The following is a 15,082-nucleotide window of genomic DNA, read 5'->3' as shown; positions in this document are numbered from 1 at the left end:
TCAACGTCTTGAACTAAGAAATGCTGCCGCCCCTCGGCGGATCATTGTCATTGCAGTTACTTCTTGTAATGACGTAATGTTTTTAGAAGAGCCAATGGAAGACGACCTGGGGAGTTTGAAAATTGAAGCGGAAAGAGGCAGGAGAGAAGGGACAGCGTTTTGGAATAAGGTAAACAAATAACGTTGGCTTAGTAAAAATAGCGTTTTGCCTTCATCACAACATTAGACATTATCTTTGATATTGCCACATCCTAGTGGTGTAAGTAACATTTGCTCTCATTTAACTGTAGTTTGTTACTACCTTTTACGGGTACTAAGGTTAACATTTTCCGAACTGTAAAGTTATGATTCAGATGTAAGGCAGCTAGTGGTAGCTAGCATACGGATAGCTAGCTAATGGACATTATAGCGATACAGTTGCTATAACGTTAGCTAGGCTATGTTTTGAACGAATAAGTGGGCGGAAAGCATAACAAAACAATCAGGTACTTTAGCTAACGTTAACTGTCAGCTAGCCAAAGTTGCCAATTTGCTAATGAAAGGTGGTCATTATATTGAGTAACTAGTGAGAGAATGCTACTTCTTGTAATTAGTGAGCTGCCTGACGATAACAGTTAGCGTTAATGTATTAATGAATCAGGTCACTTAACAGAAACCCGTAAAGTTAATGTGAAACAGTAAAAGAATCTTTAGTTTAGTTTCTTTATTTTACAGGTCACGTTTCATTGAGGACCTAAGTGATTACAACCTGTCTTGGAGCACTGACCTATCCTTTTAGTTGATTTTACTATTTTATATAAAATTGGTAGATTTTAGTTTTAATTTGGATGTCTTCATTCCTCTCAGAATCCACAACGTCCCTACATGGTTAGTGCAAATCAGACGTACGATTGAATCAGCTGTCAAAACTCAAAACAGCTGACATGATGGATGAAACCACCGCATCTGTGGATAGATCCAGAGAGACAAACAAGACCTACATAATCTCAGACCCCTCGAAAGAAAATGACTCAAGTATAAGACTTACTCTCCAAAGGAGAACAACTGAGAATAAAGACACGGGGAAAGGCGAAAATTCGGACACATCAAACGCTGAAAATCTAATTCAGGCCCCTCAAAAGAGATTGACTTTGAAACGCAGAACAAGATCAGTGGACAAAACGCCAAACACTGCTCGGGCAAAAGCAAGTCACCCAGGGCCTGGTGGTGCCGTATCGCGAAAGTCCAAAATCCTTTCAGAACCGAACAGTCGCACACCTCGTGCTTCAAATGTATTGCGCTCAGGTAGCGTCCGAGACATTGTGTTTAAAACCCCAGCGAAGGATACTATAGTAGGTCGAAGAAACCCTCCTGCTCAAGTTATTGAACGGGCACCTAAGTTAACTACTAAAATGGATATTTCAAAGTCAGACTATCAGAGCAATACAGTTTCAACCCCGACCAAAACAACACAATTTGGCAAACTTAGTGTGAAGAAAGAGGTCTTCGAGCGCTTGGCCGGGAGGGACGCCAACAAGAGTGTGTCAACCAAGTCTGGAAGTTTGGAGAGACACATGACGCCCTCGCAGGTGACTTCAGCTTGTGGAAGACCCGGTGCACCAAGGCCAATCAACAGGTTGCCAATCTGCAGTCAGAATAGAATGCCGCTGAACACCCCACGCACAACACAGGCCACCAAATCCGTGACCGCTAGCAGTTCAAGAGCTTCGAAGTCTAGGGCGTCCGCAGAAACGCCACCTGTTATCGAGTCTGCCTCTCAAGTTACTCAGCTCTCACAGGATTCCTTCAAGATGGAAAACAGCGCAGTGGCTGTGGCTGTCAGAATGAGGCCTTTCAGTAGCAGGTAAGACTCTGCTTTCTATGATCATGTCTTTGTGCAAGGTTGCCTATAATTAAGCGAATTGTCTTCCACCCAGTTAAAAGACATAATAACTGTGTTTATCCATGTTGGAGCGAATTACATGTGTAATGGTGGAAGGGATTTTGGAAACAAATTATGTTTTTGTTCTTAATATGCTTTCATCATAGTTGACTGATTTTCTAAATGTGGACAGTTCATCATGCAGGTCAGTAGGTAACTCATTAAAAATAAGCATTAACTACTTGTATTTTGTCTTTAAGAGAACAGAAGGAGAAGGCTACCCAAGTCATCTTCATGGATAATCAGGAAACTGTTGTTCATCACCCTGACTCCAAGCGATTCACATTTTCATTTGACTTCTCTTTCGGCTCCATCGATGAGAAGGATCCTGATTTTGCCAGCCAACAAATAGTGTATGAAAAATTAGCCAAACCTCTCCTAGAAAGAGCCTTTGAGGGTTTTAACACTTGTCTTTTTGCCTATGGCCAAACAGGATCTGGAAAGTCATACACGTGAGTATTGGTTTCAGAGTAAAAAAAAATCCAGAAGATGTGTTTTTGGTTGTTAAGTTTTTGGCCTGGTTGCATTGATTCCTGAGTTTTATACAGTTCCTTGCATTTCATTACTGCAATTTTCTTGTGCAGCATGATGGGGTTTGGAGAGGAGGTTGGGGTGACACCAAGATTTTGTGAGGAACTTTTTTCCAGGCTGCCAACGAATCACAATAAAGAGGTGAGCCATTTACTGATTTTTATGTTGGTGTTAGTTGGTTAACATGGTTTTAAAGTAATTTGCCCTTGGGAACGTTTCATTTTTGTGCCGTATAACAATACTTTAAATTCCACAGATCACTTGTCATTTGGAGATGAGCTACTTTGAGGTGTACAATGAAAAAATCCACGATTTGCTCATTGTGAAGGATGAACAAAACCAGAAAAGGTTGCCGGTAAGCATAACTTTATTGGTTTGACTTTCACTTACTTTACAAGGACCCATTACACCCTTTTATTTATCCCTCACTTTATGTTTTGTGTGCATTTACAGCTAAGAGTTCGTGAACATCCCATTCATGGACCTTATGTTGCTGACCTTTCCACGTGAGTGATACTTAAAACCTCTTTAGGCAGCAGCTGTGTAAATCCTCTGAAGTGAACTTTGGATTCTAATGGCCGTAAAATCAGTGTCTGGCATGTTAAAGGTGTGTGTCATAATTGAAAAATGCTTTTTTTTTCTCTTGCAGAAATGTGGTGAGCTCCTATGCAGACATTCAGGTGATTATAATAATATTTCCCCTGCTCCACATTAGCACACATACACACAGCACAGTAGAATGGCTGGTCTGCTCCAGGGTTTCTCCACATGTGGGAAACATCTGCAAATATATCTGATGTAATGGAAGATGGTTCTTTGCAGTGTACTTCTGTCACATTACACACATAAACTTTGTATCTGTCTTTCTTTCTTCCTCTGTCCGTCTGTCCGTCTGTCCGTCTGTCTGTCTGTCTGTCTGTCTGTCTATCTATCTTTCTCTCTCAGGGTTGGCTTGAGCTGGGCAATAAACAGCGAGCCACTGCAGCCACTGGCATGAATGACAAGAGCTCCAGGTCTCACTCAGTCTTCACTCTGACTCTGACTCAGACCAAGGTGAGACATTCCTCTTTTACTCCCTGCACAGGTTGAGAGTGTGTTAGTATTAGACTTAGTTTGTACAATGTTATTGTATGAACACTTTTGGTCAACTCGCTCTCAACATCTTAATGTGAGCATTCCAATGTGATGGCCTCAATGTAGTATTCCATGTGCAACCAAAATAAAGCCAGGTTGCTTATTTTAAGTTTTGGACGAAGTTGTATGGACTGAATGTATTTTTGCAGACAGAGTTAGTGGAGGGAGAACAGCATGACCACACCATCACCAGCCGAATAAACCTGGTGGATCTGGCTGGCAGTGAGCGCTGCTCCTCTGCCCAAACCAGTGGAGACCGACTACGGGTAAACATCCATACATTGTCCCTCTGTTACTGCCACCACAGTAAAAGCAACACATACAAGAATCCCTGAGAGCACTGTTTAAAAGGTACCTCAGACTGCATTTGTGGTGTCTGTGCAGGAGGGAGCCAGCATCAACAAGTCTCTGCTGACCCTGGGAAAGGTCATCTCTGCGCTGTCCGAACAGGCCCAGACCAGGAAAAAGGTCTTCACCCCTTACAGGGAGTCAGTCCTCACGTGGTAAGGACGGATGGCTAAAGAAGGTTACTGCGTTTTTGTAAAGGCTGTCTGCAAAGCATTACCAGTTGAATAGTACAAATGAGAAATGCAGTGGAAATGGCTGAATGAAGGCGCTGCTTCTTGCGCCATTGCCAGCCTGACACTGTCTTGTGTCACTGACACAGAATAATCAGTCATGGAACCAACGTCTAAACCAAAAACAGATTTTAATGGCCTTGTGCTCATGAAATAAGAATGGAGGCCATTATTATCTGCTTTTATTTTTTCTCTGGCAGTATTGCAGTGCTATTACTGTGCCGACACTAGAGATGGAATTTTGAGGTTCAGAAAGTAGATGTTACCCCAGTATTGTATTTTGTCAACCATGTGGATTGAGTGATATATGAACCCTGGTCGAATCTGATCAGTGCTGGAACTCCTATTCATTCGGCACTGATTCATTGTGCAAAGAACTAGCCGGGGAAAAAGGATCTTTTAATGCCTTTTGGTCAGGCAAATGATTTTCAGCTATCTGATTCTAGGTTGCTGAAGGAGAGCCTGGGAGGGAACTCGAAGACGGCCATGATCGCCACGCTGAGTCCGGCCGCCAGCAACGTAGAGGAGAGCCTGAGCACGCTGCGCTATGCTCAGCAGGCCCGCATGATCATCAACGTGGCCAAGGTCAACGAAGACACCAACGCCAAACTCATCAGAGGTCAGCACCCTCCTGCCACTCAACCCCCCCCCCTCTCCCTCCATCTCTGCCAACTCTTGCACACATCCATCATCTCTCCCCCTTCTTTTCAATTAAACTTCCGTCCAGCCTTGTCCTCAGGGCATATTTATGCACCGTCATTCACCTGGGGGCTAAAACTGTCATGCAGGTGTTATTCAAACGAGATTGCATTTGCAATGCATTCTTAATGCCATCAGATGGCACTGTTGTGAAGCTGAACAAGTGGCACAGCTCTGAAGGGTTCTCACACATAAATGAGGTCTTATTTATTTGTTTGTTTATTTATTTAGCGTAATGAGTTGTTTGTGTTTTGTGGTTAATTGTTGTGCATGGATAGAGCTGAAAGCGGAGGTGGAGAAACTCAAGTTGGCCCAAACGGGCTTGCGGGGCATCGAACCGGAGAAGATGCGGCTATTCCAGCAGGAGATTGTAGCCCTGAAGATGCAGCTTACTCAGCAGGACAGAGAGATGGCTGAGGTTCACCGGTGAGCACTGTGAGGTGTCATTAGTTTAGGCCTGCTCCTGGAATGGCCTGTGTGTATTAGAAAAACTAGATGAGGGCTTCCCTGTGTTTCTGATATCTCTGTATGTCATTAGTGCCTGGCGAGAGAAGCTGGAACAGGCTGAAAAACGGAAAAAAGAAGAGGCCAAAGAGCTACAGGTGACTGATTGCCATGGAGGTGTTATGTTATTACATTTATAACAGATATTGTCATATTTTCTATCATTATGTGTTTGTGTGTGTATATTTCAATATGTTTATCAATAATAATTTTTTCATGAAACTGATTTGGTGCCTCATCCAGCTAACTGTAAATGTAATCCTGAAAACCTTTCCAATAAGTTTCTCATATTTCATTTTCATACATGTTCAATTTTCCAAGCTTGTAACTTCATAGCATTAGGATATATGTTGGGTTTTTTCTCTCCTTTTTTATGTTGGAAACTTCCATCAAGAAAATGTATTTGTTCTTCTTGTACTTGGCATGTACTATTGACTTTGACTCATTCTCGCCTTCTCTCTCTCTCTCTCTCTCTCTCTCTCTCTCTCTCTCTCTTTCTTTCTCTCTCTCTCTCTCTCTCTCTCTTTCTCTCTCTCACGTCTCCTCTACGAAACAGCGGGCGGGCAGCACCTTTAAGGTAGACAACCGGCTCCCCAACCTCGTCAACCTGAATGAAGACCCTCAACTGTCAGAGATGCTCTTATATATGATCAAGGAGGGACAGACCAAGGTCGGCCGGCTGAAGTCCGAAACCGCCCACGACATCCAGCTGTCTGGGGCACTCATTGCAGATAAGCACTGGTAACTAAGCACCCGTTTATGTTCAAGAATGACAGTGTAGGGCGAATATATATATTTTTTTATTGAGAAAGTTAACTACTTATTTCAAAGTGCCATTAACTTTAACCGATTTAGTGCTACTGTTGACTAAAGTCTCCAAAACAATGAATGTTCTAGAGCGCCCTGGGTGACTTAAGTTGATATAAATGTATTTGTACTGAAAGATGGCCGGTTGTTCAGAATACAAATTGGTTATGGACTGGGTCGGTTGCATTCAAGCCATGATTCTTTCCAGTTTCCTCAGACACCAAGCCTCCATCCTTTGCAAGTTTATATATGACTGACTCACTTCTCTTAACATGTAAATGTGATTCATGGTCATGCCTGATTTTTCCGCTCTCTTTTCGTTCTTTTCTCTTCTCAGTGTCATTTCCAATGTAAATGGAACAGTCAGCATCTTGCCTATGGAGAATGCCAAGACCTTCGTGAATGGGAACCTTGTGTCCGAATCCACTGTCCTTCAGCATGTAAGAGAAAATAAAAATGGAAAGCTGGATTTGGTTCAATGTAGAAATAAGGGACTCTAATCTGAGTCGAATCTGGCTCACAAGTAGTTTGTTTTCTCTTTTTATTTATTTATTTTGTATTTATTTTCTCCTGTCAACAGTACAGAAGAGCAGCTTAAGCAAACTAGAGAAACTAATTTTGCCTGGTGGTTTATATTGGCTTTGCTAGGTCTAGTCAGCAGTTAATCAGTCTTTGTTTCAGATATTGTTGACACGGGCGGGGGGGTAATTGACATGTGGATTGTTGAATGTTCTTTATTTTAAGGCGTACCCTGGTTTTACTCACCACAGTTATCTGATTATATAAAGGCTTGACTTTGGTTCAGCGGAAAATATTCGAAGGGTGAATGCAAACAACACAGTGGAATTTTACATTCATAAAGCATGTTTTATATTATTTGCTGACTGCACCAAAAATACTCTCCCAAAAAAAACAAAGGCACCTTTTACCAACTCCTGTTTTTCTCCAATGTATAACGGCTAAAGCTGTTATGTTATAATGGGGTTTGATTTGTGTTAGGAGTTGATTTTAGTGCCACCCCCCCACCTTGTAGATCTTTGTGAGATCACCCTCCCACCCTATCAGCGATGTTGAATGAGTTTCATTGTTTTCAGGGCGACAGGGTGATCCTCGGCGGCGATCACTACTTCCGCTTCAACCACCCCACAGAGGTGCAGAGTGGGAAGCGTGTCTCCTGCTGGTCCAGTGCTGGCGATGGCCACAAGGACTTTGAGTTTGCCAAGAACGAGCTCCTCGCTGCCCAGAGGGCTAAGTGAGTTCAAACATGTGTTTTTCTGCTTCGTTGAAAGTGTGCATGCCAGAACTGGGGGAGGACGAAAGAAACGAAAACGAAATGTTTTTTCCATGTACCAAAATTATGAGTTAACAGTTATTTATGACTTTTCTCTTTTTGAGCCTAAAAGACTAATCTGTCTGTCAAGAATAGAATGTAAAAGCTTTGTCCATTGTAATTTCTCCTGTAATCCCAGACTGGAGGCTGAGATTGAGGCGGCACGATTTAAGGCGAAAGAGGAGATGATGCAGGGTATCCAGGTGGCCAAAGAGATGGCGCAGAAAGAGCTGATCTCACAGAAGCAGGTCTACGAGGACCGAATCAAAACTCTAGAGCAGGAACTGGTATGTGATATTTCAGTGTGTGACTGAGCTGATACACAACATGGACCAGTTCTAGATTAATGTGTACATAATTTACTGCTAAGTGCAACCGTCAGAAACAGCGCTAGTAACGACTAATGTTGTTTTTGGGTGGATTTATGACTTCTGAAAACCCCAAGCCCAAGTTTTTCCCTCAGAAAGTATCAGAAAACACAGCAAGCTCTTACGAGTGAATGCGTAATGTAGCTGCCATGGCTCATTCCATACATTGGCTGTCCCTCAGGAGGAGGAGACCCAGCGGAAGAGGATGCAGGAGCTGGACAGTCAAAGAGTGGCCAGCAAGATGGAGGAGCTCAAGACCGCCAAGTCCCACCTGGAGCTGGAAGTGAGCACCCACAAGAAACTGCTCCACATGGAGGCGCGGGCCACCAGACAGGTGAGTGGGGGGGGGAGCGTGGGTTGATGAGAAGGAAGGAAATACAGCGGCTCTTTGGTGTCATCATTTTATGCTCTGTCTATCTGTTTGATCTGTTTCGTTTCGTCCCATATTCAAGGCCATGGCAGACCATGACATAAGGCACGCCAAAATCATTGGAGCTCTGGAAGCTGAAAAGAGGAAGATTGCGGAGGATCTTGCCGAAATCCAGGAGAAACGAGCCATGAGGACAAATAACGCTCTAAAAATTGGTATGTTGTTGACTTAACAAAAATGTGTAGGTTATCGCCATGGTATAATAAATATGACGCAAGTAATAGGGATGCCCTCTAATAAACAAAGGCGTATGTGGGAGTGTTTCTGTGTTGTTTGTACACACAATGCCAGAAAGTGTCTTCCCTCTCTTGATGTTGCTGAAGGCCTCAGTGGTGTTGGCTCAGGTCCAGCTCAGTCCTCAGCTCCACCACAGTGGGATGCTATGAAGTTGTCCCTGATGATTGAGGAGGCAAACGCCATTGGCAAAAAGCTGAGGAAACACACCATTTTCAGCAGGTAGTTATACCATGTGTTAACCATCACTTCATTTGTTATGTAATTTACCTAGTATTTTGGAATGTCTCAAATACACCACCACCGCAAAAACTATTTGCAAAGAGAAAATGTCAGTTACAGTAATGCGTTTCGATGTGTGTATCGTTCCAAATTCTTGGCCAAGCTCGCTCCCTGTCAAACATCCTGTTATAGTTCATAGCCTTTTTATTTTTTTTTGTTTGCGGTTTGAACCTCTCCCACTCATGAAGGCTTGAAGTGTCTGCCCAGGGGAGTGGAGACGGGGAGCTACAGGTCCAGGTCCAGAACACCAAGCTGGGCATCTCCACCTTCTGGAGCCTGGAGAAGTTCCAGAGCAGCCTGGCAGCCATGAGAGAACTGGACCAGGTACAGACCCGGTGGAAAGCTATGTTTTTTTCCCCCGGTGTTTAGCTAGAGTGAAATGTAAAGCTTGCCGATTTACTTTGGCAACAGGGGCATATCCTTCCATCAACTTGCTCTTTGACAATGTTGATTGTGTTAATTCAGACAATGGTTGGTTGAGACAAGTGACTGTTTATAGTAGTCTGAACACATACAACATCAATATCTTACTAGTGAAATATGGCCCAGATAAATTGTACAAGCGCTTTGAACCATTCTTATCTAAGCCAACAGACGCATGACCAGCCCATTTAGGGCTTGCACAACAAACCTGTTGCCCTAGCTTTCGCGCTATAGTGCGCTGCCAAAGATTTGACAATGGCGCTTTAGACAAACAGATTTTTTTGTTGGGCAAAGAGCCTGTCATGGTGACATAGTGTTGTTTTTGGTTTTCTGTTAATTAAAAGAGAAATATTGGCTGAGATCACGCGCTAATTTATTTCTCTCAGGGGGACCGAGCCTCCAAAGACGACGATGTGTTTTACGACCCCAATGATGAGTGGGAACAAGATATATCGGCCTCTTCCAGTGCCTCCTCCCTCTCTCGAAGGAGGTAATATCTATGGTCTCTCTCTCTCTCTCTCTCTCTCTCTCTCTCTCTCTCTCTCTCTCTCTCTCTCTCTCTCCCTTTATCATTCTATCTATCTCTCTCTCTCTCCCTAGTCTCCAGTCATTCCATCCCTCTGCTGTTCACAACTGTAGTGCTTATTAATATTTTATGCATTGCTCTCCCTCAGCTTGTATTTCATATTTTTTATTGTGCAAATTTCCTTGGCCGTAAAGATCGGTCTGACTTTTACGACTGAACACTCAAGCGGAGTCTCTCCGGAGCACAATGGCGTATTTCACAAAATGGTGGCATGAATTCACCATCCACAAAATATTAGCATATGCCATTTTTCAGGCTGTTAAATAATTTCACCCCCATAAAAAAAAGCTGGCTTTCCTCTTTACCACGCTCCTAAGTTGCAACTCACTAACCCCCAGCCCATCCTCCTCCACCCCCACAATCACTCTTTTTGAGTTTCCTCCTCTTCTGTCTTTAGTCCTCTTGTTTGGCATGTTTGTTACTCCAGTGCTAACCACTGCTAATCGACAGCGGGACAGCAGGCCAAAGGCAACATGGCGGCATTTCAGGGTTTCCTACGCACCCTGGCGAGCGCCTGGCTCCCAGAGATTTTCCCTGTCTCTGCAGTGGTCTGTGACCCTCAGGTCACTGCTCCCGGTGGTGCCTCTCTTGTTGTGGCTGGCCCTGGACTGTCTGTCATATATATAAAAAAAGACATGGCTATTTAGTTGTCATTATGATGAGTGGGTAGATTTCCTCACTGTTATTCAGAATTAGCTGACGTAGACATCAACACAGAGAAAACTAATTCCAAGACTTGATGTTATTATCCAGTATGTTTGGGAGAGGGGAAAAAAGCATTTCCAGCCCTCTTCATGTCATGTTTGCTGTTATTAGAGACGTCGTCCTAAACTGCTGTGTTCTTTTGCTCTGGCACAGAAGTAGGAGTTTGCTGAAGAGCAGGAGGATCTCTGGGCGGCTGTACGAGATCCGGGTCCACCCCATCCAGAGCTTGCACAGCCCGGCACCGCAGTCCACTGGTAAAGCACTCATATTTATCCACGGGGGGGAGGGGAGCAGATCTGTGTTTATGTGTGTGAGAGGAGAGAGTCAGCGTAAGTGTGTGGGGGTATTGATGGAAGGAGGCTCGGTTCCAGAAGAGCTTTCCTGGACTCCAAATCCTCATTTCCTCGCCCCTGAGATGATGCCGGTTGGACCGTCCATCAAGGTTAAAAAGGCACGGTCCGCCTCAGCTGCTCGAGCCCCGCAGAGAGAGAGAAGGAATGGTTATTTAAAACCAGTCTTTCGTGTCCAAATAAATGTAAGCACTGGTTTTCAAATCAGCTACCACAGTGCAGCAACAGTTTCCATCTGTCACATGAGTGGGCCCTTTCAGCTGGAACTGCAGATGTATGCGCTGACATCTGAGGAGGATTAAGTCACTTTAACCTTGTGTTACAATGTCAAAGTGATTTACTGTGTGACTGGATCAATCATAAAATAAATGCGGGTTAATATTACATCATGCTAAATATTACTTTTGGACTTAAAAATAGCTAACTCTATAAAATTGTACTCTTATGTTTATTTCAACATTATGAAGTTATGTCATACACACACACTCTCTCTCTCTCACACACACACACACACACATACACACACACACACACAGGATGTTGAATACTTGTGGCACTGTGCTGACCGCTAATGCCCTGTATCTTTTGGCAGTGGGACTCATGGGAATGAACAAACCCCCGTCCCATCTCTCCAGCATCTCAGACTCCGCCCTGCCAGGCATCAGCAAAGACATGATTGGTCAGGCGGTTGCCAGGTTACGTCAGTGTCACCCTAGCGACGACAGCGTGGCTGACAGGCTGACCTCTGACTTGCTGAGCATCCATGCTGTGGTGAAGTCCATCACCACCCTCTACAATCAGCTCGATGAAGACAGCTCAGAGAATCGTAAGCCTGAATCCGTACACTACAAGAATGATTATAAGAATTTAAACTGTTTTAAGAAAGATTTTGAGAGAAAGGTTTATGATGTTATGGTCATTTGTTAAGGCAGTTATTTAATATTACTGACAGAATTCAGGTTTAGATGGCTGATATCCTGACATTTTTTTCCACCTTTAAGTAAACTAGCTGATAATTGCTGACGTATGAATCACTATTGGGGCATAACAGATTGCGACTGAGACAAGGCCGTGATCTCCAAATACTTTTGTATCATTTTTGTTTTGTTTGTTTAATCTGAATGTGTCTTCCAGTGTTTGTGTGCAGTGTTGAGGCGCAGACCCAGCTGATGAAGGGTACTCTGGCCATGGAGAGGGCAGTGTCCACCACACTCATTTGGGTTTCCAGCATCAAGCCATGCAAAGGCGCTGTCTTCCACACTGCTGAGGAACTCAAGACTGAAGTGAAGAAAATGGGTGGCTACTTTCAGCTTCTCATTCAGGTGAGCAGGAATTGGCTTCTCTCATTTGCTGGACAGAGATGAAAGGAATACAGGGTCCACATAAAGAGAACACATAGGGTCAACATAATGTACTCTATCTGTGTGGCAGTACAAGTACAAATGCACACTGTAATTGTAATTGTGTTTAATTGGAATAATCGGAGACATGATGACAAAGATGTTTTGTTCCTCTTCTCTCTGTGTCTTGGTCAGGGCTGTGACTCCGAAATCACATCCATGGTGACCGAGGCCCAAAGTAAGATGGACCGGTGTTTCAGCGCAGCTCTGGGCGTAACTGGCCACCTCTCGGCTCTCTCAGGGACAGAGATGCATGTGGTGGAGCTTGGCTCTGATGCTGTGGGCAAGGTAAAAGACAACGTGTCACTGCCATGGGTGATGCTTAATGCTGCAACACCAACAATACAGCAAGAGCGTTTGTGTGGACAGTGTGTCCATGGAGACGGGACAGCGTGGCTGCTTCACTTTTTTGTACCTGTCCCCTTCCACAGCTGTCTTTTTTTTAAATGCTGTTAAAATTTTACTCAAGTAATCAACAAATAGGCTCAGTGCTACAGGGGAAACCTTTCTAACTTGTGCCCTCTGCCCTTTTCCCTCAAATAGCGCCCCCCACTGGTCTCACTACTGGATGGTACCTGTAGGGGCATTCATGGCCTTTTGGAGGAAGGACAAAACATCAGCAAAGAGATGCTGAGGGAAGCCCAACTGATGTATCCTAAAACCCAGGTGATGTTGGTCCCCTTTTTAAAGCTAATTTCGTACATTGTGACTGATCATTAGGGTAGAATAGATGGATATTTTAATGCCAACAGAAGTGTCAGACACCTTCACATTACAGTCTATATTTAGGGGGATTTTGGGTTTCCGATTTATGTATTTATGTGTTGAATGAAATGGGGGTACCTAATTGTATGTGTGTTTCGTTTTTTACAATTGTGTTTGCAGCATTTGCAGAGCCTCAAAACCAAATCTCTGGACACAGCCCAGGCCCTTCAGAGCTACCTCTACTGCAGTATTTCAGTAAGCATAACAACCGCCTTCTGATTCTGACAAAGGGGAACATGTCGACAGATTAATGTTCCTCCCACAGCTACTGGCAAGCTTTTACAGCTCTTGTAAAAATCAAAATGGCCCGGGAGCTTATCTGCCTGCTGTAAAATGCTTTGCCGTCCCAGTAATGATTGTGTTGAATTAGGCGCCATCAGTCACCCCAGCAAAACAATTACTGTTATCTTCCATGCCCAAACTCCATGCTCCTTGTAAGCTTTTTACATAAACAGAACAGAATAGAGGTGTGTGTGTGTGTCTGGTCCGGAAGAAGCATGTGCAGGCTATTTAAGTCGATTAATTATGTGTTTAATTCATATTCTGTTATGCTATGTTTGTTTTGTTTTTCTCATTCTCCAATATTTTGGCAAGGAAATCATTCTGTATGCATGTGTATCTTTCCATCCCAGCAGGGACAGGACTCCTTAGAAAGAGCTGGAGACGAGGCCTCGGATGTGGCGAGGTGCTTGTGTGAAGTGCGGACCTCAGCAGTCTCCCTCTTCCAGCTCAACCTGGCTCTGCGGCAGCTTCACTCGTCCCTGTCCCTCTCTTTCAGAGGTACCAGAGCCCCCCTCTACCCATCCACTCACTGTCTCTGAGCCTCATAACTCTCACTTTAAACCATGTTCCTGTCTCCATTGTCTTCATTCCACAGGAAAAGGTGATGACGGCAGCATTGTTGCCATCCAGTCCTCTTCCAGGGTAATTGATGACATCATTAGTGGCCTGCCGAGGCAAGCTGGCATTGGAACCGGTGGGGCAGGGCTGCAGCTCCCCTGCGTCCAGAGCATCATGGACGCCCGCGACGATGTCCACGCAGCTCTGCGTTCATTGGCGACTGCGTTTAAGAGTGGCAGGGCGAGAGCGCGGGACTCTACAGGCAGTGAGGGTAGCTCGAGGAGGTCAGTGGAGGAGTGTAACACAAGTGTGGGGAGTAACTCCTCCCTCGCCTCCCTACCACCCAGAAACAAGACTGTGCCTAAGATAATGTACAGCCTGGCAGGGCCTACGCCTGTTTCTAAGGATGTCCAGTGGGTGTGAGCTGCTTTGACCTAGTGGGTCAAGGGCCATTAGGATACTTGGATGCCTATGTGTTTCTATATGATCTAATAGGAAAAATGCTTATTAACGGCTTACCTGTATGCGAATGGTCAGTTATTTAATTGCACTACTTTTTTTTCTTGAATGGCACAGCTGTACACATTTGTTTAGCCATATTTAGCTGAGAGTCAAAGATTGCACTATTTGCATGAAGGACTGGGTACAATTTTCTCCATTGTAAAATTTGGTTAATTTTTAATACTGATAGATAAAATTATAACATTATTATTTTGCATTGAATTAATTAATTGAATGTCGGTTATATGGTGCTGTGGATATTCTATAACATAACAAATTGAAGACATGTTTGTATGAAAATATTTGTATTTTTGCACTTGACCTATTACACAGCCCATACTTTTTTAACTCTACAATACACCATTCGGTTATACTGTAAGAAAAAAAATAATGCCTTCCATTTTGTATGAAAACTCACTTTGTGCTGGCAAATCATGTAATATTGGTGTTTTGCTATATTAAATGTATATGCATGTGTTCTATTATATATTGTATGTTTTTCCATCTCTTGGCATGGATTGGCTTAATAATGAGGATGGCCATTTTGGGTTTGCTGGTAAGGGCCTTTCATTTACACATGTAAATGCACCCTACAACATACCTTTTAAGAGCATCTGTTTGTGAACCATCAGGAGTTTCAAAGTATTACAGGAGTTCCGTTATTCTTCAGAGATGAAGGGTTTGTTAGTTAATG

The 15,082-nt window shown here is 43.7% G+C and overlaps 1 protein-coding gene across 2 annotated transcripts; it reads left to right on the top strand.

The window, feature by feature from the left end:
- Positions 1-4: 4 nt before the first annotated feature.
- kif14 (kinesin family member 14) lies at positions 5-14,875 on the top strand. Of its 2 annotated transcripts, XM_031575479.2 has the most exons (30): positions 5-169; positions 847-1,843; positions 2,122-2,373; positions 2,506-2,593; positions 2,709-2,807; positions 2,906-2,958; positions 3,102-3,132; positions 3,398-3,505; positions 3,736-3,852; positions 3,971-4,089; positions 4,611-4,783; positions 5,142-5,289; positions 5,402-5,465; positions 5,924-6,108; positions 6,512-6,614; positions 7,269-7,426; positions 7,644-7,791; positions 8,054-8,206; positions 8,325-8,457; positions 8,626-8,758; positions 9,007-9,142; positions 9,628-9,731; positions 10,686-10,786; positions 11,475-11,708; positions 12,017-12,204; positions 12,418-12,570; positions 12,826-12,948; positions 13,168-13,242; positions 13,680-13,827; positions 13,925-14,875. In XM_031575479.2, exons 2-30 carry the CDS (start codon positions 924-926, stop codon positions 14,308-14,310), a joined length of 4,833 nt encoding a protein of 1,610 aa, XP_031431339.1. In that variant the 5' UTR covers positions 5-169; positions 847-923; the 3' UTR covers positions 14,311-14,875. The 2 variants fall into 2 exon arrangements, with proteins under 2 accessions (XP_031431339.1, XP_031431340.1); XM_031575480.2 differs by lacking the exon at positions 5-169 and having other exon boundaries at positions 506-1,843.
- The last annotated feature ends 207 nt before the right edge of the window (positions 14,876-15,082 follow it).

Source organism: Clupea harengus, chromosome 10, assembly GCF_900700415.2.
Source record: "Clupea harengus chromosome 10, Ch_v2.0.2, whole genome shotgun sequence".
Taxonomy (NCBI): Eukaryota; Metazoa; Chordata; class Actinopteri; order Clupeiformes; family Clupeidae; genus Clupea; species Clupea harengus.
Note: the sequence above shows the minus strand (reverse complement) of the source record. Positions and strands in the feature narration are given on the sequence as shown.